Source organism: Oryza sativa, chromosome 4 (genome assembly GCF_034140825.1).
Source record: "Oryza sativa Japonica Group chromosome 4, ASM3414082v1".
Classification (NCBI taxonomy): Eukaryota; Viridiplantae; Streptophyta; class Magnoliopsida; order Poales; family Poaceae; genus Oryza; species Oryza sativa.
The window spans coordinates 28,296,618-28,321,652 of NC_089038.1; the positions used below are offsets into that span (position 1 = coordinate 28,296,618).

Here is a 25,035-nt window from a genome sequence, read left to right on the forward strand (position 1 = left end):
TTGTCTAGACTTTTAAGAATTGCTCTCTACAGTGAAAACCTATGGTTTAGTCTTTGTTGATCGGATCATGACAACATATGAACATACCTGTGTTCTTATCTTAGGTGCTATTTTAGGGGAACCTTAGTCGTAGTCCAGTGTTACTTTGGTCCACGACGAGGAACCTTTTAAAAATCTGTTGTATATAAATTACAAATATATTTGCATAATTATAGAAGTCAAAAGTTGTATGAAAAATCCAATTCCAATTATATATAACCCTTCCTATATAGCCCCGTTCACTTCTCAGCTGGGCCTTTTTTACAGGTACCTTTCAGTTGGGCCGAGCCTGATACAGCTCCAGGCTGAACTGGCCGAAATTTTCCGGGACGTCAGATGCGAAACGAAAGGACAGGATCAGAACTCAGAAGCTGACTCCACCGACCTTCCCTGCCAATGCCGGTGCGTCCCCCTCTCAAAAAGGTTCCGGCCCAAACTCGAGCAGATTTGGGTCCTCCCTCCTCCGCCTCCTCCGCCGCCGCCCCCTGTATCCCACCGGCTCGCCGGAGAGTCCGCCTCGCCGCCGCGGCCTCACGGGCGCGTATCCAGCCTCGCGGAGAGCGTGCGGAACCGCGACCCGTACTAGGGCAGCGCGAGAGAGAAGCTGCTGCGCCTGCGCTGCAAAGGTATGGCTGTTACTGTTCTTCCGAGGGGTCTCTAAATTTCCGGCGATTCGAAGCTTCTAAAGCATCCCGGATACTGTATCCTGTAGGCTGTAGGTAGATTCCGACAGTGGAAGCGTTAGCCGTCCCCTTGCGCTCCGCTGCCAATTGGTAGTCTCAGAATGTGTAGATGCAGCGTCTGCTTGGGGAATAGGGATGCTCCCTATTTGCGCTAGCCTGATAGGACGGCACTTCAGTTGCAATCTGATATCCTGCTTAGTGCAGAAAAGCCAAACATGGCATGTGAAGCGTAGAAAATCAGAAGTAATTTTGTAACTTCTCTTGCTAGGTCTACAGTTGGAGCTCTTGCTGCTGCTTGGAAGACTTCGGACAAGAACCTAAGATCATGGTGAGTTCATAAATTCACTTCAGGTCCTGTTAAGTAACCATGTGCAAGTTTGTTTACTTTGACATTCGGTTCTGTTCAGGTATGTTTCTTCTGTTCTGTGGTCATGTGTGATGTGTTCCATTTTTATAAACAGTGCCATTTTACAGGCAAGCCTTGCTGATTCTTTCTTAGCGGATCTTGATGAACTTTCAGACAATGAAGCCTATCCTGTGAGTTGGTTTCAGTTACTATGATAATACAGATTTTACAATGATTTATTTATTGAGAATTTGTTAACTAATCATCAAATTTCAGGAGGAAGAAAATGCTGAGGCAGTGGGCACGGAAGAGATTGGTGATGATGATATGCCTGACCTCGAGTCTCTTAATTATGATGACCTTGATAGTGTTTCAAAGCTTCAGAAAACACAACGTTACAATGACATTATGCAAGTATGTGATCAAGCTCAAAATCTCCTTTTTCTTGAAGATGGTTTTGTCCTCTTGTTTTAATTGGATTGTTGTTTGACTTCTTTCTTCTAGTTTTCTGATTTTGAAGCCCTGTACTGTCCTATTGTCACAAGAAGGCTATTTGCAGTCAAACATTAATGGGTGTGTTTTAGAGTCCAAGACATGTTTAACTATATACTCAATGTTACAAATGCTTTGCGCAAAAAGTACAATCCTTCTAAATTTGATTCTAAAGGGGACTGTCATTTGTATTTTTAGGTAACAAAGCCTTTTGTTTCCATACATGGCAACTTACAGAATCACTCTTTGTTTGCAGAAAGTTGAAAATGCACTTCAGAAAGGTACAGATTTTTCCAATCAAAGGTCGATCCTGGAGGAAGATCCAGAATACCAGCTGATTGTTGATTGCAATGCTCTATCAGTAGATATTGAGAATGAGATCATTATAATCCATAATTTCATACGTGACAAGTATAGGCTGAAGTTTCCTGAACTAGAATCCCTTGTTCATCATCCGATCGATTATGCTCGTGTTGTCCAGAAGATTGGAAATGAGATGGATTTAACGCTTGTAGATCTGGAAGGGCTTTTACCTTCTGCAATTATAATGGTAATTTCAGTGACAGCATCAACGACAAGTGGGAAGCCGCTTTCCGAGGAGAACTTGGTAAAAACTATTGAAGCATGTGAGAGAGCCCTTACTCTTGATGCTGCAAAGAAGAAGGTACTTGAATTTGTAGAGAGCAGAATGGGTTACATTGCACCAAACCTGTCTGCCATTGTTGGCAGCGCTGTTGCCTCGAAGTTGATGGGAACTGCTGGTGGTTTGGGAGCACTTGCAAAAATGCCTGCTTGTAACGTTCAGTTACTTGGTGCTAAGAGGAAAAATCTTGCTGGGTTTTCTACTGCCACATCTCAGTTTCGTGTTGGCTATCTTGAACAAACCGATGTATTCCAGAGTACCCCACCAGCTCTGAGGACTCGTGCTTGCAGACTTATAGCTGCAAAGTCAACTCTAGCAGCAAGGATTGATTCGATCAGAGGTGATCCAACAGGAAAAGCTGGGCGTAACTTGTTAGAAGAAATCCGTAAGAAGATTGAGAAGTGGCAAGAACCGCCTCCTGCAAAGCTTCCAAAACCACTTCCTGTTCCAGACTTTGAGCCTAAAAAGAAGAGAGGGGGTCGGCGGCTTCGAAAAATGAAAGAAAGGCAGGCCATCTTTAACCTCCTCTTTTTTTTTCTCAAGCGAAAAACAAACAATAAACATTCTCTTATTTAATTGTGTGTTCTACTAATCATTCATATTTCTATTGGCCTATTGGTGCAAACTTGGTTCATCAAATGCACAGTTTTGTATCTTGTCGTAAAGTTGGAACTTGATTCTGCAGATATGCACAAACTGATATGATGAAGCTTGCTAACCGAATGCAGTTTGGTGTACCAGAAGAGAGCTCATTGGGTCAGTATTGGCATCCCCATTTGAATGATGTTTTATTGTTTTGTTTCACAATAAATTATCATGGAGACTTAGATTTATTTTCTTAACATAATCAAATATTGGTGTCATCAGGTGATGGTTTAGGGGAAGGTTATGGCATGCTTGGACAGGCAGGAAGTGGAAAGCTACGCGTGTCAACTGCACCAAGCAAACTTTCTGCAAAAATTACCAAGAAGTACGCAATTTTGCTTCTCTTTGTTACCTGTCATCTTGTTTTAGAATATAAAACAAACACTTCAAGAACATGAAATACATTCAGTGTGATTGCATGATAGAAGTTGCAGTAACCCATAGGCACTGTTAGTGTTACGCCTGCTACCATAATGCCTCTAATTCTCTTTACGTAATCTGCCAAAATACCAATATTTTGAATATTATCCCCTTGATTCTGTATTGCTGTCTGATATCAGATTCAAGGAGAAGAGCTATGGTAGCAGTGGTGCAACATCGGGGCTGACTTCTAGTTTGGCGTTTACACCAGTTCAGGTAAATTAAAGATTTTTTAGCTGTCTCGTTTGCTTCAAAGATAAATAAACGGTATGCTTAATCTTTAGTTGTTTTGACTTGGGTCATGGAAAAGGTAGTACATGTAATTTTTGTTTATCAATAGCTTCACCAGTAGAACTCTTCTAAATTAGGTGTATTCTGCTATGCTGCTGGTTATTGCACAGCTTCGTGGATTTTATGTTGCTATTCTTGTACGGTAAGTTGGGTACTGCACACCATTGCATGGTTGGTTTTGTCTTGAAATCTGACGCTGTATGTTTTGTAGGCTAATATCAGAGTTGATATGCGCCTGCATTGTAACATATTTGCAATTACATCGATTAGTATTTTTAATGTAACTTTTCTTTTCATAGTTAACTGCGTAGGAGTCCTCTCGTCATTTTGTTTTTCTAATGCTCTATTATTTGTTTTATCGTCCAGGGGATAGAGTTGTCAAATCCACAGGCCCACGGCAACCTGCTTGGAAGTGGAACTCAGAGCACCTATTTTTCAGAGACCGGGACGTTCTCGAAGATCAAAAGGACCTGAGCTGATAAGCAAAAGTTTCTTCTTCCCATCAGCCCACAGACCCGTCATAATCCTCAGGATGCACCGATGAATCCATTTTGTAATGTACTCCACCTTATACCCGAATTCAGCAGACTTTCGTGGTGCTGTTTGCAATCTCTAGAAGTTCGCTAACTTCCATACGGTTCAAGTTAATTCGACATGCTGCGTTTGATCTGATGCCGTCTTTGCGTTCAACACAATTTACTGTTTTTGGTAGGTGATTATCTTATCTGTCATCTCATCTTTAAAGTGTAATCCCTCTTGTTTCTTACAAGGTGCTAGTTTTGCGTCTAGAATTTCTGAAACAAAGATAAGCATCAGTTGGTGTTCCCAACTTCCCAATGTTCCCATCAGTCCGCTATCAAGGCAGCGTACACGCAAGTGGATTTTACATAAAATCTTTGACCAATTAACGGCGAATAGTCTCAGCATAACCTCTATGTGATGGTTGCATCCGTATACTCAAAACATAGCCAAATGCCAAAATTTACATGTACAAAAATGGGGTTGCTCACACTGGTTCACCCTACAGAGAATTGTAAGACAGAAAACTGTCTGAACCGAGCAACCAAAAATGGATACAACGCTGCAAACAATGTAAAATGACTATTCACCCATTCTACAAAAAGAAAAACCATCGGGATTTTTACAGGGCTACTCGATAAAGTTCGTTTACTCAGCAGTTCGCTGAATAATATGATCTGCTGGATATGGTGTACGACCTAGCCTTTGCTCAGCCTAACTCGCAGGTCCTATTACTTATCCACTTTGTACAGATAGTACATCTCGAGCCATCGATTCATTATGCTAACACGAACAGAAAATGATCTTTAAGCTAGTAATGATTTACCAAAATAAATGCTTTTTGCTCATGACTGAAGAAGCCCGTCACCTTCCCAACCAAGACGTAACATCTGATCCACTACCTTCAAGCTCAACTGCAACATTACCAGCTCTATTAGAACGAAGGTTAAGTGGCAACGTAAGTACTTTATGGAAAAGCAAGTGCTAAATGGATTTTGATACATCAGGAATTTATGGTACTCACAGCAGGATCAGTGAACACTATTAGCTGCTTATCAGCAGTAGACAGTAGAAGATTTGTGTTCTCTTTGTTTAGAGCGATTGCTGTGACGTCCTGGCCTTTCCCCAGCTCCATTGTATGAAATACCTGCCAGTAAAATATTTCTGGTAAGGTTACCACAAATGAAAAATAAGCCCCCCCCTTTTTTTTTTGCTTGTGACACTAACCTTAAGTTTATGCAGATCAACAAAGCATACAGAAGGCACATGAACAGATTGCCTAGTTTCAGCTTGTTTAGATATGCCATCCTTGCCATTTGGTTCATTAGGTTCATGATCCCCAGTCTCAGTACTGTCCTCACACTTATAATTGCTTGAAGAACATGTTCCCATTAAGGCGAAATGGCCATCAGTAGAAATCTCAATGCAACTAACCCGTCCACAAAAAGGTGATAGAACTGTGGTAGCAATAGGGAGTCCATTGACAGTGAATGTAGATAGTCTTTTCTTTGATTCATTCCAAACCAGAATGACCCCTTGAGAAGATAAGCATACAGCATGTGCCTCCGCTACATTAAGCTTCCTTATCAGACGACCAGTCCTCAAAGAATGTAGAAGAACACCTGACATGTTTGATGAGGATACAACAAGTCCCAAGTCAGGACTGACTGAACAGCTAGTCACTTCCTCAAGATGTCCTCTCAATACATGCATAGGACCTTCAATTCGACGCCTCCTGATTTCTGTAAGGTTGCTCACACTAGGACTGCGTGGTGTTGTCGGAGTTGTTGGTGGAGGCTCAGGGGCATTTTTCTTATGTAAGGAGCCTGCCTGATGAATCCTCCAGAGTATAACTGTGGTATCTCGAGACCCTGTTACAAGGTAGTTGCTATCATGAGAAAGTGCAAGGCAGGTAACAGGAGCAAGATGTCCAGTAGCAGTTTCAATAGTCTTCGCTCCATCTGGGGAGATCAACTTCACAGAACCATCAGCATGCCCACCTATTATTGAGTAAAATGGTATTAGAAAGCAGACGAAACTTCATAAAAAAAATCATTAAATAATGGAAGCTGCCTACCATAACACTTCATTAAAATCCAGAAGTTTCTATTTGAGAAAAAAAATCCAGAAGTTTTTATTCGAGAAAAAAATCCAGAAGTTTCAGATCAAGCTGTTTGCTTGACTTTATCTAGCGCAACAGGTGTTCAGTATTTTAATTTAAATCCAATATATGCAAGATATAAAGGGCAAATTTGCATCTTTGGATTCGAAGTGTTGTCACAACTCACAAGGCAATCTTAAACTACATTGCTTACATGCGCGTGACTTTTTACATTACAATATGAATCCACAACTCCATGCTGTGTTCCATTTAATGCCTTTCTTGTACGTTAGTGAATGTCTAGCACATATGAACTTCATTGGCTCATGATAACGAATCTGTCTGGTAAGAAAATGATTATGAATCTATAAACTCCCCCCAAATCTAGCAGGTAGGATGTCTCATCCTCCACTAGTAAGCAGAGAATTCCCCAGAAAATGGAAAGAAAATGATGGATGAAGAGGAAAGATCATCTAAATGAACAAAAAAAATACATATAGAAGCTAAAGCATAAACAGTCAAAAGAAACAATTACCAGTGATAATCTCTTTGTCACATGTGACAGCAACAACTGCTGAACTACGGATGCCAGAAGCAGCAAATGCTATAGCTCTTGGGAAGTCATAATCTTCTCCAGAACTAGCAGATCCTTTAAAAATGCGCATCAGTGCACCACCGGTTGAATTTGCAGCATTTCTACCATGATGAAATAGAAAGGGTGTCCCTTGGCCATCTGGAGTATTTGGTTGCCAATGGTGAAGTGCCACATGAGCAGCAGGCACATTTACATCTACAACTACAATAGAGTCATTGGATACAAACATGGTACTGGCCGGAACATTGCAGCGATCTGGATTTGGAAGTAAATATGATTTAAGTTCACTTGGATTCCGGAATATAGTCTGCACAGCAAATAAAAGGGTCAGTCCATGTAAAAAACAGTGAGGCAGGCCGCAAGTAATGTCTACTCTTGAACATGGAATACCAGCTCCACCATGTGAAAACTAGTTAGCTACACAACCCAAACTTAATTAAATTGCCAGCTAATGCTTTTGGGTTCAATTTGAACTACTTTCCAGTGTTCCACACCAGGTAACTTGAATCTGTTTACTTGACTTCTATTTGACAATACTCCTCATCCAAGGTGGAATAATTTGGTTCTGTTCAAAGAAATGCTTTGAATCGTTTGCTTTGGGGGTTGTTCTCAATAGCCAGGGTTTAATATAGATTACCTGTAGATGTAAAACTTCTGCCAATGGCTTTCTCCTCATGTGGGGAATAGTTAGCAATTGAGATGGTGTTTGTCCAAAGTAAGCAATTTGATCTTGCATGGCTTGCCGTTGCACCTTCAGCATTTTCAGTTTTAAAAAAATATGAGCAGATAGATGACAACACGGGAAACCAAGCACTAGCTTGAGCGCATACTAGTACTTACTGGATCTGTGATTTTGTCAATGTCCACAGTTCCTTCATATGTAATGTAGAAGAACACATTGTTGGCCATTACTGCTTCTTTACCCCTCTGTTTAAATCTGCAAAAGAAATATTCCTAGGTAAATGGTGATATGCGAGGAGAAAAAAAATAGAATTGGCTTCTTAAAAATACTAAACAGAAGTCCTATATCACCCTACATCATTCATAAATGCTAAATTTCAATAATTCATTGATATGATGATCCAACAGGACCATTCTACCTAAAATACAAGCAGAGAAACATTTACAAACTCAAGAATCTTTTCTGTTCATGTGGGGCCTAACTTATTGAACTTTGTCATTGTTGAAAGTCTTGCTTCGTCTTCCTACAAAACACATCTTTCTATTCAGATGCAGAACTTGTAACAGGATGCTCCATCAGATGGCTACAGTTCTTTAGAAGGATCTACCATTATACCTAGAGGAGCACACTTTCGGAATGATAACTTGCAGTAATGGCTTATAATATAAGTACCTATTACAAGTATCTTGAATAGCAAGTGATTATAAGAAAGGGCAAAGGGAAGGTGAATTACAAACTTATTTATACCTACACCAAATTATAGAGTGATTGCATAATATAAGCATTCAAATTAAAAAAAAAAAAGGAAAGTGAGGGTACCCAAATATTAAATCAATCCACTCATGCAAATGAGCAGAAACATGCTCACTCTCAAGAGCCTTCCGGTGTTTATGGACAAAATCAACAGGGTCCTCAGCCCAAGGAGGCAAATTTACAGAATCTGCATTTATGTTCGGGGTTACATAACTCTGCTTTTACGAATTGTACTGTAAATTTTACACAAGCTGAAATACAAGTACCTAGCTTTCCTCCAAGCTGAGTTGTCCCGAAGTCGATAGAATTTATATTGGTAAATACTTCAGGGAGGTAAAACATCTCAGGGACCTGATAAATATCATCAGATAGTTATATTGCAGCAAAAGATCTTGACTGGATTTCGGCGCTGCCTACTCAGGAAAACAAATTGCTGGTAAGACTTACTAGCTCTTTTACATCACTCATGTCTTCAAGAACACTGTCCCATGTACCAGATAGATCAGAAAACATACGATCAGCATGATCAAATTTGCCGCCTTGCAGCTGTATTGAGAGCGTAGTATAAGGTTCCACCCTGAAAAGGTAATACAAGACCTGCAACGGATATGTATTGTTATCAACCAAGATATACATTGAATAAAAAAAATCAAACAACATATTGAAGTTGTTATATTTTAGGATGGAGGGAGTAATAAATAAACATTTGATTCAGCTTTAAGATGTACCGTGCCAGCACTGGAGTAATGTGAACCATAATGGAACTTTGGGATGATTGGATCCTCAAACGTAGAGTAGCGCTCTTGGAATTTTTCTAGTCGCTCAGGGTTTAGTGCACCAATCGGCTGCATCAAATAATACTCACAACGGTTAGCATCCTAGATAGGCAAAAATATAGAAACAACTGTCAGACCAACCTTTGAAAGATCCCGATATGTACATGGGTCATCCAGATTAAGAATTTCGGATCGGTAATCAGCAATTATCCAAGGAAAAACAGGATACTGCACATGCATGTAAATTGTTAGAATGATAAGTTACCTTGTTTTAGAGAAGAAATACAAGTGCAGTAAACTGACCTGAGTTATGTCATTGTAACTTCGTCCAGCCAGTGTGTTCAGTTCCATCAAGTACTCAAAATTGCTAATCTGAAGAAATTGAATATACTGAGATTCAAAGCTACCAACAACAGCATAGAAAAATTATATGTTGTGTTCATGTACCTCCCAGTTAGCCCAGCGCTCCGTCAACTGAGTTCTTTTGAGAATTTGCTCAGCTCTCTGAATCAAGTATAATATATTACTGACAAACGTCATTGCAGATTGATCATACTAGAGATTAGGAAAAATGGGTTTCACACGAACCTGGGTAGCTAGAAAAATGTCATTCAAATTGGGAGGCTTGCTGTGAACAATTGCCCGATAAGCATTTTTGCGTGCTTCCATATCCTAGATCAAGTGCAAGACACAAGTATAATAAAATTATCCGGTTGCATCATCTGTATCTCAGACTACAGAGAGTAGAGTTTCATAAAGAGTGTACCCCAAAATCAAAAAAGAAATTTGACCTATCTACCATAAACAATTCCAAAGCACTTCGCCGCAACAAATATCTGCAAGAAGTCATTGAAAATAACCAAGTAAGTGAATAGAAATAAAAATTATGTGGTTAATGTCATTGATGCTGCATGCATTTGCTTCACAAGTATTGAATGCCTATTTTTAATCTCAGCAGACAAGAATATCCGCATTGCGACTTGATAAGAGTACATCAGAAAACAAATTCTAAACATGGCATCTGATCAGAAAATAATCTTTACCGTCTGCTATATATCTGATGCAGAGAGGAGATCAACCAACTCCTATCTTTATCCTGTTGATCACATTGGCCGCTAGTGGACGCATGATCATCCATGTTACTCTCGCTTGCACTCTCATCAATTATAAAGTTAATCCTCTTAGATGTTACCTACAAAAAAAAAAAAACAGGGCGAAATGATATCAATTAACAGCTAAAGTGGGAGTTGAAGAAGCAGAATAGGATCATGAGTAGCAACTAAATCTTTGTAATTCCAACTGTGTAGCTTTATATAGCAGAAAAATATAGTAAAGTGCATATAGAATTGAAATAATACAGATTTTGAACAGATCCAGGACTATAACATAATATAAACACGATAGAAGGATAGATGATTCTTTAAAGAAAATATATTGGATCAAAGAAATAGGATGCATAGTCATTACTAACTAAATTAGGTAACACGGTTTTTTTAGTATTATCCATCTCAAACAAGGTGTCAATGGTTTAGCCACAAGGAAAAATAACTGTCTATGTATTTGCAGCAAATTGGACGCCCTATGTTTTACTTAGGGGTTTAGCCAGAAAACAAATTATAGTGCTAATCTTAGCATCCCCTAGAATTTGATGAACATAAGGTACTTCATTGCAATAGTTTAGATCAAACCTTTCAGTATATAAGCAAATAAAATACAATGCTGCAGTACAGATAGCATATTATGACAAAAAAAAAACTAACACTGCATATATCCGAGTACGTACTTGACTTATTTTGCATTTTCAGCTAAAAGAAATGTTTTTAGTTAATTTGGAACCATCAGAACATTCTGTTCGATCTACTGCAGCACCCCATTAATAATAATTAACATGTGCACACTGAAATATAACGCAAGTTGTAGTGGCTAAAATCCAATTCCACCATAGTAACTGAGAAGTGTTATAACTAATACACCACACATCGGTCCACAATTGCAACTTGCCCTTGACATTCTTTAATACGATCCCTAAAATATGTATGTTTGTAAAAGGAAAAGTATAAGCTTGAACAATTGCATCTTAGCCTCTTGGCATTATTTATTTGTAGCAAGTTGCCTTACAATGTTATGTTGGAGCATTGCAACGCTTACTGGTAACAAAGACAATGTTATTCGATACACAGTAGCTGAATTATGTGATGAGTAATCTTAAGACAATTGACAACCTAAAATTGACATTCTGGAGTCTATCAGAACACATCAGTATGACAGATCGTGGATGAGCCAAGTTGTAATAAAATTAAAGTTCACTTTCTGATTATTTTTTTTTAAGAACTGGTCATGGCACCATCAAAATTTAGTAAATATCAATTACTTACTTGGAATGTTCCTCGTACAACTTTCAATGGTCGCACCATCGACGATGGAAGCTCAACAATAATTCTCTCATCAGCATCACTAGGCACATATCCAGGTGCAATAACCGTCGACCGAACCAAATTGCGATCAGCAGAAATGCCAGAACCTCGTGAATCTATTGATCCTTTCACAGACTGTTGATCTGCTTGTTGGAGTCGATCGTCAACACTGCTTTGAGTTGTGTCTGATTCTAACTGCTCATTGTCCTCATTTCTGTCATCCACTGACATGGCCTCAGCCGTTATTATAGGTGCAGTTGATGGAAGTGTGTCTGTTACTAAAGGTTCTGTACCCTCTGGGTTGCATTCATTTGATTGTGCAACATTACTTAGCTTTCGCTCTTCATAATCAGCAGCTGCACCCAAATGATCAGACCCCTTGTGGTTCCTTTTCATAAATCTTCTCATCCTTGAAGAACTTTCAGTAAAATCTAATTTCCAGAAAATCTGAAATACAGGAAAGAAAAGAAACATCAAAAGATGTCCTGCAGGTTGTCTTTTCCTTCTATTTTTGTTTCTTTTGTAAGGGTGCTAGTATACCAGAATGCGCTGGTCTGGAAACAAAATTTGCTGGGGAACAGGGCAGAAAAACACACACACACACACATATGCAAAAAAAAAAGAAGAAAGATTAGAAAAAGTTGTACATACACGATCAGGAGCACACAAGGGTTCACCGAAAGGTCCATATAGTCTGTCCATCTCTGTTAGGCAATGAAGAAGATGGCGCCATGCTCGAACTCCAGTTGACACCCGATGTCGATTCAGCACATCAGCTTGTGTTTGCCTCTCCATCTGCATGTTCCAGAGTTCATATGATTTATGGTAAATTTATATATCAGAAATGGACATATTCCAAGTGGATTCACCTCAACTCGCTGTAAGTTCCGCGCCAACGCAAAACCAGAGACAAGAATAGCGACATATTTGTATGAAAGGGCTGAAAAATCCCTTCCTGAAACTGACTTGGAATCAACTGATTGCAGGCACTCCATCCAAGCAGCACTCATAGCTTCAGATGTGTTCCACCTCTTTGCACGCTCAATATCACCTGCACTCCTCCTTTGTCCTGATGTTGCCATTGCTACAGCACTAAGACCCCTTCCTGAACCAATCTTAGCAGTCCGCTCAAGGTCCCGAGTAGCAGCTAATGCTGCTGCTTTGACAGCTGCTTTATCCTTTGGTGTGGATCCATGCTTGTTGGGTGCTGTTTCAATAGGCTTCTGGAAACTTGTAAAAGACTGTAGTTTTGGTGCTGCTTTACGCTCAGGCACTGACGTGTCACGCCTGTTCAAGGTCCTTGGAGGTGCTATTGCTTCTGTTCCAGAGGCACCAGCAGCCATCATGGCTAATGCCAATGCAACAGGTGGTGAGGCAAAAGCAGCAGCCCAACCAGGTGATATCATTGAAAGAGCAGCCTGAGTTCAAAAAAGTAGGAAAAACCCCTTGAATATATTTTTTTCTTTGAGAAAACATCTGGCGATAAAACTTTAAGACAGACAACTAGACAAGTACAATTTTCTAATCTATGCTAAATGTAACCACAACTAGACTAGACATATGATCTCAGGATGGATATCAAAATGTTTACCTTATCATTAATATGCTAATATAGTTACATAAGCGGGAAAAAAAACAACCCATGGTTGCTGAGATACTAGTTACCCCCTCCCTCCCAAAACATAACAGCTTCTAGTATTTAAAATTGTCACAAAATATAACAACTTCTTCACCTACATTCTCTTCTCAACCAATCACAACCTTCCACCTTCTAATTTCTACACCTACTTCCTCTTCTCAAACAATCACAACCTTCCCCCATTTAATTTCACCTACTTTCTCAATACCCATGTCCAACCCAAAAACTTCTTATATTTTGGGACAGAGGTAGTACTTTTCAGGTTTCAGCTTCTAGGTTTCTCAAATATCAAGTGCACTCAATAGTACCAGATTAGGTTAAGGTTGCCACTTGCCAGCTTATGTTAAGTTCATGATCATTGAAAGCAACCCCAACTTCTTTTCTTCCGCAGTATTAGTAAACTAGAGAGGAATTTTTGTGGACTGCGTTTTTCCCAGCTTAAGGATAAAATATGTAAAACAAACACAACTGAAATCACTAGTTGGAAATTTCATAGATATCATAGTGGTATCTATATGTCACTGTCTCACTGATGTATAATTTAGCATTAATACCACATAACTTAAGCTATAGTTGGATTTTACAAAGAACCAGTCCATACCTCAATGGGTAATGCATCTGCTGCCAAAGCGCGATCATCAGCAATCAGTGGATTTTGCCCATCTGAAGAAGTTAGCTCATGAATACCAGCCAATAGTGGACGCCACCTTCTCAAGATGGCTATAAATGGTGGTAAAATCAGCTCAATGTACTGTTTCCTTAGGGGGCTCCTGTCCCTACCAATAGCATGCCATACCTACAGAATGAATAATATCGCATAAGCTTTATGACAAACGAGGAATAACTTCTTTGTTATCCCCTACAAAATAAACATTGCAGGAATATAGTGCCTAAACATTATAAGCATAAAAGATTAACATGCAACATCTGTACATCTACAAATTTACCTTTGATTATAGTGTTTGGATGAGCAAAGGCAGGTTACTGTTCAAAAATCAGAATCACAGGCAAAAGGTATAACATGGAATTCGAAACAACTACAAAATTTGGTACTCAAGAGTAAATACCGAACACACTTTATCTAACAGGTATCAAACATAATTGCAAACACTGAGAGTAAAACAAATCAAACAGCTAAATAGGAGAAAACGAAGGAATGTGGAAGTATCAACAATTCAACATGTACACAACTGCAGATGGGCATCACTATTTCTTCTCTTTTTTAAAAGTAAATTATTAGAAAAGAAAAGAGAAAATTAACAGAAAAAGAAAAAGAAAATAGATTTAAGATGTGAGCATACATCTAGTCACTTAAAAATTTGCAGAGAAAGAAATCTACTTTCAGGTGATATAATCTGTAGAACTTTCTTGAAGATAAACGATAGAAAAAAAACTAAAATATTGCACTATTTTTTATTAGATGTTCCACTCCGTAGCATGGGTCCACAATCACTTAGACAAACTATATGCTTAGGTTAAGAATATTAAAACTAACCTCTGAATAGAGAATAGAGGAAGCAACCAACACCCTTTGTCTCTTAGATTCATTAATTGGCATATTGAGAATGGGACCAAGCACACTGAAAAATCACAAGAGTACCAACAAAATAAGAATTGATAAAACCAGAGTAAACGCCATAGTCACCTAGATATATTATCATGTATATAGGAAGCCAACTGTGTTTCCATCAAAGTTGCGGCTACCAACTGATTGTGACATATCATGCCTTAGAGCAGTTATATTTTTCAAGAAATAACCAATGCCAGATATTATATCAAAGCATATAGTATACAAATCAAGAAATGTTAGGACCCTGCCAGAGATTGTTAGCACTTCACCAGTCACCAGTGCTTTTCTTAGCTTGGTGGATTTTGCTAGTGTTTCCCCTCTCAACATTACCCAACATTGAATAAATAATTTTCAGCTTCCATTTTTTCTCCTGCAGTTAAACACATACCACTAACTTTGATTTTAACTGTTGATACTTGATGGTGCATAGTGCATACCTCCACAGAAGTGCAGATCGGGGTTTCCTTGTAGATGAGCGATTGTTGCTGTCAAGTGGCATCATGCTTCCAGCTTGATGGCCCAACCCTTCCGATATGACATCTTTTATGCTGATGTTGCCTGTGAAGGCATCACCTTCACCATTGTCATCCTCCCTCATTGAAACAAGAGTCATTCTGAGCATGCAAAGGAATGGCTGGTCGCTATCCAGCAACTGATAAAGTGCAGTCATAACTCCCATACCAGGGCCGGAGCCCCCTCCAATACCTAGACCACCACCAAGTCCAGAATCATCTAACAGCAATGCCTGCAGCACTGCAACTGATTTCTTCACAAGTGGAAGGTCAACCCAAGTCCCATTTGAGTCCTTCTCCAGAACAGATTTCCAAAATTCCCAACCACTTCCACCGCCACCAAATGTATCAGATTTGGATGGGATTCCAACGCCATACCACAAGCGGCTCCTGTACTTCCAACTTTCAGCAAGATCTGCAATGCAGCTCCCATAAGAAACAAATGCATGTTTGACAGATTCATAAGGTTCAGCTGCTGCTGCTGATGTAAGACGCTCCATCACAGCAGCAGAGATTTGTCCGTTTGAATCAGCCATTGAAGTAAGCACCTGCTTGATCACACAGTAAACAAGAATGAAACTACATTCATATGAAGGAACAGTGGACTCTATATATAGTCAATACGTGACCAGAAATCTATTAAAACTAATGATATTTCTTTCAATAGCACTTGTCTGTTTTACATGCATTATCATGCTGTCAACTTCCCATAATTGTGCATTCTACAGACTGAAAGGCATATGAATTTTCCTACGTATCACATATTTAGAACTTTCTTTCAGAATTCCTATCCAGTAAAGTGGTATGCATCTTTCTGTATGAACCATTAGACATATACCTCCGTCCATTCAGTATTATTGTCTATGTAGATTTTTTTTTAAAAAAAAGAAGAGCAGTATTCACCATGGCAATAATATTCTCCTGTAACATGTGGTTAAAAACCAATGCAGGACAGGGTAGCCTAAGTGACTGGCATAAAGAGCCTCAAAGATATAGGTAACTATGACGAAAAACCAGCAGTAGTAAGCCAGAATATAGATTAAAAAAATTCTAAAAACTTAGGTGACTAATTGTGACACATAGTGCCACCTTTTGCAACTATGCACCATCTTGAAGAAAATAGTAAATGGAATCTCAGAACAAACATGTTGACGAAACATGCTAGTGCATATAGACCTAAAAATACAAGTATTCCAGTTTTGAGTCCTGTTAGAAATAAATATCATTTGATCAAAATGATGCTAATAGCTGAAGTAACATAAAATATATATAGCCATGCGTTACATACATCTAATGGAAGGCCACCAGCATCAGTGGACAAAGATGATCGTCTTGAGGTCCCAGCATCCATAGGCTCATTACCACTTCTACACAATGAATTTGATCGACTGGCAGCAGACGAAACCATTGAGGCAGAAGGGACAGCACTATCAAGTGATCTGGATGTGCAAAAATGTTGACCTTGTGACCTCAGATGATCTTCTACAAGCATCAGAATAACTATTGCATTTTCCGCTAGTGCTACTGAAAGATGAGCAGCATTTTCCGCTTGGGTTTTTGCTTCTTCAGGAGATAAACCCTCAGCTGCAACACCAGCTGCAGCTGCAGCAATTACTTCAGTCTGTTGTATGACAAGCAAAACAAAGACATTATAGATTTGACTAACATAAGATGAAACAGTATCCATGAAAATGATAGAATTATCAAACTTCACGAAATTGTATCAAAACATAACAAAGACAGCTATCTTCAAATTAACATAAACAATACAATGCAAATGGTAAAGTACACCCAGTAACATTGATAACAGAAACCAATGCCACTGACATGGTATTGTCTAGGTGTCAACCCTTTTCTTTTGTGCAGAGTAAGCAGTGATGTAGTCAAAGCTACCAGTTTTAGTGTTCCACCATTTTGACCATTACAGTACCAAAATTTGTAAGTTCATGCTGAACTTTTCTGGATTATTACCACCATTTAAACTAGGCCAGGACCAAACTATACAGCACAAGGCAAAGGTAAAAAAAACTAGTGCAGAAAGTAGAAAGAGCAAAAAAATACAAAAAAAAAAAAGGCTCACACATATACACAAAACATCTCTGCACAGAAAGTAAACTGTAACTTTTAGAGGAAAGTCCAACCACCTGGACTTGAAGTTCTCTGGCAGAAAAATCAAGCAGACCGCCTAGCAATCTCCTTTTTAAAATTGGCAATGATTCTTCCCGTCTAAAAGAACATAAGTGCCATATTGTTATAAAAGGAGCAAGATAATAATGCCACAAGTAAAAAGGCCAGAAAAATTGTAGAGAAAATGACTCTTTCTCTATCTAAGCCAATTGCCAATTTCAGGTCAAAACTCCTCACGCATTCCCTCTGCTAGCCTGCACACAGAAGGGAGCACGAGAGAGAGAGAGAGAGAGAGAGAGAGAGAGAGAGAGAGAGCACCTGATTCTTTGGTCTCCTGTGCTAGATCCTCCAACCATTGAAAGCCACTCTGCACAATGAATTGTTGCTTCCACATCCTAAATTGTCACAGCAACAACAAAATTATGAGGAAATAGGCCAAAATCAGCAATGATACAAGCATCACAAACACAAATAAGAGAGGAAGGTTGGGATGGCAACAGCGGAAAAGATTTTCTGCATAGGATGCTCTACAAAAGAAAAATAGCTTGCCTTCCACCCATCTTTTTGCCGCATTGAATGCTCCAACATGATAATCAGGAAATTGTGTATGAGGTCTTCAATATCACCAATGCTTATGCCATCAGCATATTTCTTAGCACCCATCTATAATTAGAAATTTGTGAATTAGATCAATGGGTAGTGGACAGCACAAAATGTAGCATGATTCTTCTTGCAATATATTCTGACATAAAAAAAAGGCCTACGATACTTACCTCATGATTATAAATCAAAACCTCCAAAATCCATTCTGGCCATTCTGAAATTGAGGTCATCGTGGTTCTATTCTCTGGATGACTGCAAGCCAAAAACAGAAGATCCTGAAATAATATAGAGGGAAATTTTGACACCATAAGAAATTTAAACAGGTAAGGTCGCAAACAAGGTTTCAGGAAAAAACAAAGAATAGATAACAGCAAACAGTACTGATGAGCAAAAATAATAAAAAAAAAACACCAAACAGTACTAACATAGAGGTTATATGTGGGCATATAATGCAATGGAAGTGAATATGATTGTGCAGCCATGCAGGTGTTTGGTTAAAAGCATAAGAATATAGTTAAACACGGCATGGAATATTCCCACTAAATATGTGTCAGTTGCATAGTTCAAGCATACATTCTTTTTCTTTTCTTGAGTTTCCAAAAGAAAAGAAATGTGCTTGAACAGTGCAAAGTGACACATATTTCCTTAATTCTCTTAGTTCTTGGCTGACTTCTACTGAGAACATGGCAGCTGGTTGTCCCATGTAAATGTATTAAACCACAGCTGCATGTGATTTCAATGAGAATAATTAGAATAAAGCAAAAAGAAACTGACTAATACCATAAAGCCTAAGTTCAAAACAGCTCAAAATCCTAAGAGCATGTTTGGATCACTTGTCAATCTCTCCATGGCCTATGTGCAAAACAAATTGTGCCCAATATTTATGGATGGAATACTAGATCATTTGTCAATCTCTCATTGGTCTATGTGCAAAACAAAATGTGCCCAATATTTATGGATGAAGTACTAGTACTTAACAAATAACAAATCACTTTATAAGGATTTTTCACTGAAAATAAATGCATGCCATATTCATACCCTATTGACCAAAAGAAATATTGTGTGGATTTATCTTCAATTCTTCATAATCTTCACAAAACCACAAAACAACAAGGCAAAGATTGGTGTTTTTTCTGTAACAAATACTACTCCACAATTATCACAAGGTAAAAAAAGCCAAACCACGCATAGCATATACCATAAGAAACTACCATCGACATGACAGCACAAATCCTGGAAAGTTTATGGCAAGAAGATGAAAACCAACCTGTATAGCACGAGATTGGAATGACCTTGATGCATATGGAAGCGAACGGAGCAAGACTAGCAACAGTTGAATATGTTCAAAACGGTGGCCACAATCATATAGGTTTAGATTTTCATCAACTGAAGAAACATTGATCTGCATTCAAGATCATAACAACATCAAAAGTAGAAACTTCGAATTGTAAACAGTTGGGTAATAATTAAATGGAAGAAACACTAATCTGCATTCAAGATAATATTAGAGTCTAGAGCCTATAATACTAATCAAACTTGAAACACTGTGGTGCTTATGCCATTCCAAATGGAATGGACAAAAAAAAACTAAGTAAAGGATATAACTGCAAAGTCCGCCAAAACTGACATGGACTCGGACACTCGACTGGGCAGAGAAAATCTAGCGTTCATGCTTATTTTTACTTGAAATACCATAAAGCACAATCCAAGAGATTTTGTTGATAGAAACTTAGATATCAGTTTTTCATGTGGCCTGAGTTGAGAAAAAGGTCAGGTGATAAGGTAACCAACAGGCAACTAAGTAATTTACTCTTAAGTTAATTAATCATAGGAAATCGATTTCGTGGAAGTCAAAAACATATACAATTATCTAGACAGCACATAAACAACATACCGCAGCAGAAATTAAAGCCATATAGACATTTACAGTCATAAGCCTCCTTGGGGCTGCTTGAAATGCTTTCTGCAGAGCAAACAGTAACAGTGACACTCTATCTTCTGACATGGTATTTCCTTCTTCATGAACTGTCGTCAGAAGGCCACCAGGTAAATTTGGATTTGCAGCCCTTGAGGCAAACTTTAGGTGACCTGATGCAACTAGAGCACCCAAAATGTGAATGATTCCAACAACAATGCCATCACCTTTGTCAACATTGTAAACATTATTCCGGACATTGTCAGCAGTAATTGAGAAGTTGATGCCACCCAAATTCTTTAGCAGCTGATTTTCAGAACTGGACAACTTCCTTCCTATACTTGATCCCAAAATCTCACAAGGCACATCATTTGTGCTTGTAGATCCCAGCTCAGTATGTTCTTCATGAAGGATGGATTCGTGCTGTTCAAGTTCAACTGATTGAATTTGATCATCCTGGCTCTTTGCTTCACCACTAGCAGCTTTTGTGTCTGAATCATCATTCCTTAAAAAATCATTTTCACTTAAAAGTGCATCAGAATTGTCCAAAATACTGTTGTTACCAGCTTTAGCTTCCCTCTGTAAAAGAACGAGAAGTGCATCCACACCACCACAAGATATGAATGACTGAGCAAACATGTTGGCTCTAGAAATGTTAGGCTGCACAATCAACCTATAGATGAGGTGCAACACCCTTGCAACCTGTTAACAAGGACATTGTTAAGATCACAAGAAACAGCTTAGACTATATTGTCAGATGAGCTATATAGATAAGATGGCCCTAGACTGCTACACATTTGTATTGTCTTTCAAATGATCAAGGCAAGTATAAATATATCCCAACAGAAAAATAGCACGTACTCCCTCCAGTTCCATAATTCTTGTCGTTTTGGACAACAACATGATCTCCAAAATCTTTGGCTATGATTTTCTATTATAATATATACAAAAAATAAGTAAATATTTAGCTTTTAAAAAATATTTTTAAACTAATATATGCATCATGTTCTAGTGTCTTCAAATTAAATATTTTAAAAGTTAGTGATAGTCAAGGTTCTAATTGTTTGACCTCAACCTCATCCAAAACGTCAAGAATTATGGAACTGGAAGGAGTAACCACAGACAAGCTTTAAGAGCAAAGAGCTGATGCACCATCAAATTTGTTGTGACTCACGGTTAAAATAATACCCACTTATCCTTATGATATGATGTATGGAAATAAATACATCAAATTGTAACTTTACAGTTTTCAGTGTATATGCTCACTAGATATTAGGTAGTAGTAGTACCATTATGATCTTTAGTTCAAGAACATCTGCGTATAAAATATGTAGAAGGTTGGGTATTTCCATTCAAACAATGGCTCAGGAGGAAACAGTAGAGGCATCAGCATGAGTTTGTCTAGCAATCAATGGCCAAATTACCTGATTAGGCTGTGGGCAATCAACAACAAATCCAATCAAGCAGCGAACATCATCAGAAGCTGCTGTGGAAGATGCTGATCCTAACAGAAGTTCAACAACAACCAAGAGTTCATCAATCAGAGCATTAATTTCACCCAAGGATCTCTTTGTTCCAGTAAGGGCAAAGTTATCGATCGAATTTGGTTCCCGGATTGCCCAGTAGCACCTTCTGCAGCTATCAAGAAGCATTTGCAATGCATTTGCATCCCTCATGCAAGCAGCCTCTGTAAATATCATGTCTGCAAGCGAGGACAGAAGCTTCTTCTGTAAACCATAAGTACATGAACTCCACATCTTCAGGTCCAACAGCAAAGTACTGAAAAGCTGCACTTTAAGCTCATGGTTGTTTCTTTGAGATTGGCACAAGGATACAATTGCATCAACTAGCTCCTCATCAGTCACTGCCTCCCCCTCTCCACCTTCCATCTTTGGAAATGCTTGTAATTGGTAATGTAAAACACGTGACAAAATCTCCGGTGAACATGTCCGACATAATTCTTCATTATTTCCAGGATGCTGAATAGCCAGGGAAATAATCCTGAAAATTGGGGCAGAAAGAGAAGCAGTGGCAATCGACAATTCACCAAGCATAGGTTCAAGACTATCCATCTGCACATTGCTTATAGTCAACGGAAGTAAAGCCATTGGACCCCCATAGGCTAAGGCCCATAAAGACTCCGCAGGCCGCACACGAGATGAAACATGAACCAACCCAAGAACTTCTGCAGGCCTTCGGTGAGTGCCTACAGTTCAAAAGAAGATACTATCAATAAAATCATGTACATGACCGAACGTGTCAAAGTGCCACTATGAGGAAGCTTGGGAATTTTTTGACATTCGGTTAGCCCAGTACATATCAAAAATCAATAATCTGACATCATTTCAGCAACAAGGAACATGATATATCAATTACTTTGCACACTGAAAAGGGTATAGATGACTCAAGAGAGTGTCATCACAAAGATTTATCAACAATTGACAGAAACTACTGGCATTGAAGATATGATTCACCTGTGAGTAAATACAATTTCTTGGTAGAAACTACAGTTAGCAGCTTGCTCTCAAGAGCTCCCACCTCATTTTTGAGAACTCTTATGTTTTGCTATGGGAAAAGCCCTATTTTGGTCATTCGACTTTAGGATACAGTTTGTGTTCAGACTGAATTTTTTTTCAAGGATGCTATTATGGAAACAAATTGAGAAAATTGCTGGACAACCAAAACTTTTTAAAGATACTATTTACAGACCATTAAATGAAAGTTTCTGAACCAAAGCGGGCCATTGAAAAGTTAAAGGTCCTAAGAGAAATCAGAGCCCTTTTTTTATTGGTCAAAGGCACATTAGTTATATGACTTTGAGCATAACAATTTGTTTTGTCCAGAGCAAGAATTTAAATAATGTGTTCAGGAGTTTGAGTAACATAACATTTCTGTATCTATACCTATTTCACTAAAACTGGAACCAACAAGGATGTGTAAATTGGACCTAAAACATATAAGTTGATGTTAATGTGGGAAAAGGGGTAAACTACTCCGTCAACAAAAGGGGGGGGGGACAAACCTGCTGAGCCAGAAGGGGAAGCATCTGGACATAATCGTCCATTCAGAAGACTAGGATGATAAAGAAGATGTAAGCATCCTCCTATCTGTTGGTTCAATGTAAAACTCTCTTCGGCCATGTTCTTAACATGGTCATTGGTTGCTCTCCAAGGCAAACCTGCACCATTTCCAAAACTAGGGAGTACATCTCCTCCACGGGATGCCAGACGACCCATCCTTTCTGGCCCAATTGGCTCCCTAAAAATGTATATAGGTCCCATTTCTGCAAACAATGGACATTGTCGCCTCCGCCTCTGCAGGCCTGCAATAGTTGGTGGAGGATTCGTTCCAATGCAGCAAAATGCTAGTGGTTTTGAGATGCGTGGGAACTCAAAAGGACGACTCTCATGCAAGCTTCCATCAACGTACAACCGCAATTCACTGTCGCCCTTTCCAAGCAAACCATGCTTGTTTGTGTGCTCCAACCCAACGAAGTACCATCGCTGAGGTTTAAACGCATAAGTGAAGTGCAGAGAAGCCTTCTTACCCCTCCCACCCCCACTTTCCACCACCAAGAACTGTCCATGGAAGTAAGCCTCCACACCCTGATTATCTGAAGAGAGAAAGCTAAAAAGTCTAGGCATGTGTGTTGTTCCTTCTCCTGCAAGAGCGCTGGCTGCAGCAGCTGCTGACATTGCTGATGATTTTCCAGATGTTGCTGCGGCTGCAGCAGCAATGGCAGCTGCAGCTGTTGCTGTACTAAGTGTATCTGAGAATGATTCTATGTAAATCCAAGTAGCAAACCCGTAGCCATTAGAGAAGGGCCACCTGCTGTCACCAGGGCCAAGCAAGCCAGAGCTCTCCCCGTCAAACTCAAATGTCGCAGCAGGACCTCTTGCTTCCTCACTCCCCATGGCTTTCTCAAGTGCCAGCATCAGTGGTGTTGCCCAGCTTGTACCAAGCGCCTTCTTAACCAAACCAAGCCACGAATGCAAGTCCTTCACGCTAAGCGAGTGCCCACCCAATAGCTGGATGCAATGGAGCAGTGGTGTTCCGTCCCAGCTACTTGCCCGACCCATTCCAATGAGTAGCTTCTCAGCAGAATCGAGGAGGACGGGTAGAAGGCCCGATGAAGAGCACATGGCACGATTGCGTGTGCAGGCGCGGAGCGTGGCGTGAATGCCCACGGCCATACGAGTGCGCGGAGATGGCTCATCGCCGCAGGGGAGGTAAGGCAGGAGCTCCGCGGCAACAACGGCGGCTCTCGAGTTGAACATGATGCTTGGGGGAGCGCCGGTGCCGGTCTTGTCTTCTACCTCGTCGAGGCCATCGGCGCCGCCCATGGTGCCAAGCAGCACGTCCACGACGGTGTGCGGCAACTCGCCCTGTTCCTCGGAGACCATCTCGTGGAGGCGGTTCACCCCGGCCGCCGCCGCGGCCCCGCCTCCGACCATGATCGCGTCGTCGACCGCCCGCACAACCTCCTGCGGGGCGTCCGGCGGCACGCCCAGCGGCCGAGGCCTTCTCCTCCTCGGCGGCGGCGGCGACGGCTCCGACCGCGCCGGCGTGACCGCCACCGACGTGCCCGCGCTCGTATCCGGATCCAGCTCGCTCCCCTCTGCACGCACCTCGTCGGCGAGCGGGACCGCCGAGAACTGCTCGTCGGAGTCCTGCCCCGGGGGCGGCGGCTCCGGCGAGGAATCCAACGACTCGCGGGGTTCCTCCGCCATTGCTAGGGCTTTACGACATCAACACCAAACACCGAACAAGGTCTCGGGAATAAAAATGCGGGCGGAATCGGTCAACGACAGTGAAAACCGCGAGCGATTCGAGAGAGAGAGCGGGGGTGGAGTGGAAGGGGGCAGGTGAGCAGCGCGCAATGCGGAGGCGCGCAGATCTGGTGGCGTTCGGGGGTGGGATTGGCCTTGCGGCGCAGCGGCGGAGAGGTTGGGGATCAGCGGCGGTGCATGGCGAGATCCGCGAGGCGGAGAGGATGGGTGGGGATATCAGATGGACGAACTGGACGAGAAGAAGAGCAGGAAGGGGGAGAGGTAGTAGACGACGTGGCGCGGCCGGCGGGTTCACGGTCACGGGTCGCGGCCGCTTTCCAGTGTCGCAGCCTCGCACCCAGTCGCAGGCGTTTGGACTTTGGTGCCGCGGTTTGGGCCTTCGCGGCGCATTGCGCCCGTTAAGGAAGCTGACTAACAAGTTGGGCCTGGTGGCCCATGTGACAGAGACAGACAACGAACACCAATTCAACGAGCAGGAAT

The 25,035-nt window shown here is 40.5% G+C and overlaps 2 protein-coding genes across 3 annotated transcripts; one reads left to right on the top strand and one right to left on the bottom strand.

The window, feature by feature from the left end:
• The first annotated feature begins 418 nt into the window (after positions 1-418).
• Positions 419-4,231, top strand: LOC4336619 (U4/U6 small nuclear ribonucleoprotein Prp31 homolog). 2 transcript variants are annotated; one of them, XM_066310117.1, is made up of 9 exons: positions 419-665; positions 991-1,050; positions 1,184-1,259; positions 1,345-1,482; positions 1,817-2,709; positions 2,889-2,959; positions 3,071-3,173; positions 3,409-3,484; positions 3,926-4,231. In XM_066310117.1, exons 1-9 carry the CDS (start codon positions 436-438, stop codon positions 4,031-4,033), a joined length of 1,755 nt encoding a protein of 584 aa, XP_066166214.1. In that variant the 5' UTR covers positions 419-435; the 3' UTR covers positions 4,034-4,231. The 2 variants fall into 2 exon arrangements, with proteins under 2 accessions (XP_066166214.1, XP_015635445.1); XM_015779959.3 differs by having other exon boundaries at positions 489-665; positions 1,197-1,259.
• Positions 4,232-4,479: 248 nt separating this feature from the next.
• Positions 4,480-24,790, bottom strand: LOC4336621 (BEACH domain-containing protein C2). The gene is made up of 31 exons (XM_015779956.3): positions 22,788-24,790; positions 21,190-21,971; positions 19,745-20,467; positions 19,118-19,252; positions 18,021-18,125; positions 17,797-17,910; positions 17,566-17,642; positions 17,265-17,346; positions 16,409-16,741; positions 15,046-15,668; positions 14,534-14,618; positions 13,640-13,834; positions 12,269-12,817; positions 12,051-12,194; positions 11,361-11,846; positions 10,029-10,177; positions 9,752-9,821; positions 9,574-9,657; positions 9,433-9,489; positions 9,289-9,357; positions 9,127-9,213; positions 8,938-9,054; positions 8,657-8,806; positions 8,476-8,560; positions 8,276-8,396; positions 7,615-7,711; positions 7,412-7,525; positions 6,715-7,081; positions 5,306-6,078; positions 5,103-5,225; positions 4,480-4,992 (listed from the first exon to the last, which is right to left on the bottom strand). The coding sequence occupies exons 1-31, from the start codon at positions 24,493-24,495 to the stop codon at positions 4,924-4,926; spliced, it is 8,673 nt and encodes a 2,890-aa protein (XP_015635442.1). The 5' UTR covers positions 24,496-24,790; the 3' UTR covers positions 4,480-4,923.
• Positions 24,791-25,035: the final 245 nt, after the last annotated feature.

What these genes read in the sequence shown, in the direction of transcription:
- LOC4336619 (XM_066310117.1), top strand. Translation starts at nt 436, where the DNA reads ATGCCGGTGCGTCCCCCTCTCAAAAAGGTTCCGGCCCAAACTCGAGCA. An exon ending in GCTGCGCCTGCGCTGCAAAG is followed by an intron (nt 666 to 990) that starts GTATGGCTGTTA and finishes TTCTCTTGCTAG; the next exon opens with GTCTACAGTTGGAGCTCTTG. An exon ending in ACCAGAAGAGAGCTCATTGG is followed by an intron (nt 2,960 to 3,070) that starts GTCAGTATTGGC and finishes TGGTGTCATCAG; the next exon opens with GTGATGGTTTAGGGGAAGGT.
- LOC4336621 (XM_015779956.3), bottom strand. Translation starts at nt 24,495, where the DNA reads ATGGCGGAGGAACCCCGCGAGTCGTTGGATTCCTCGCCGGAGCCGCCG. An exon ending in CTGGTGGCCTTCCATTAGAT is followed by an intron (nt 15,669 to 16,408) that starts GTATGTAACGCA and finishes GTGATCAAGCAG; the next exon opens with GTGCTTACTTCAATGGCTGA. An exon ending in CGATCTGCACTTCTGTGGAG is followed by an intron (nt 14,619 to 15,045) that starts GTATGCACTATG and finishes GTGATTTTTCAG; the next exon opens with TGTGCTTGGTCCCATTCTCA.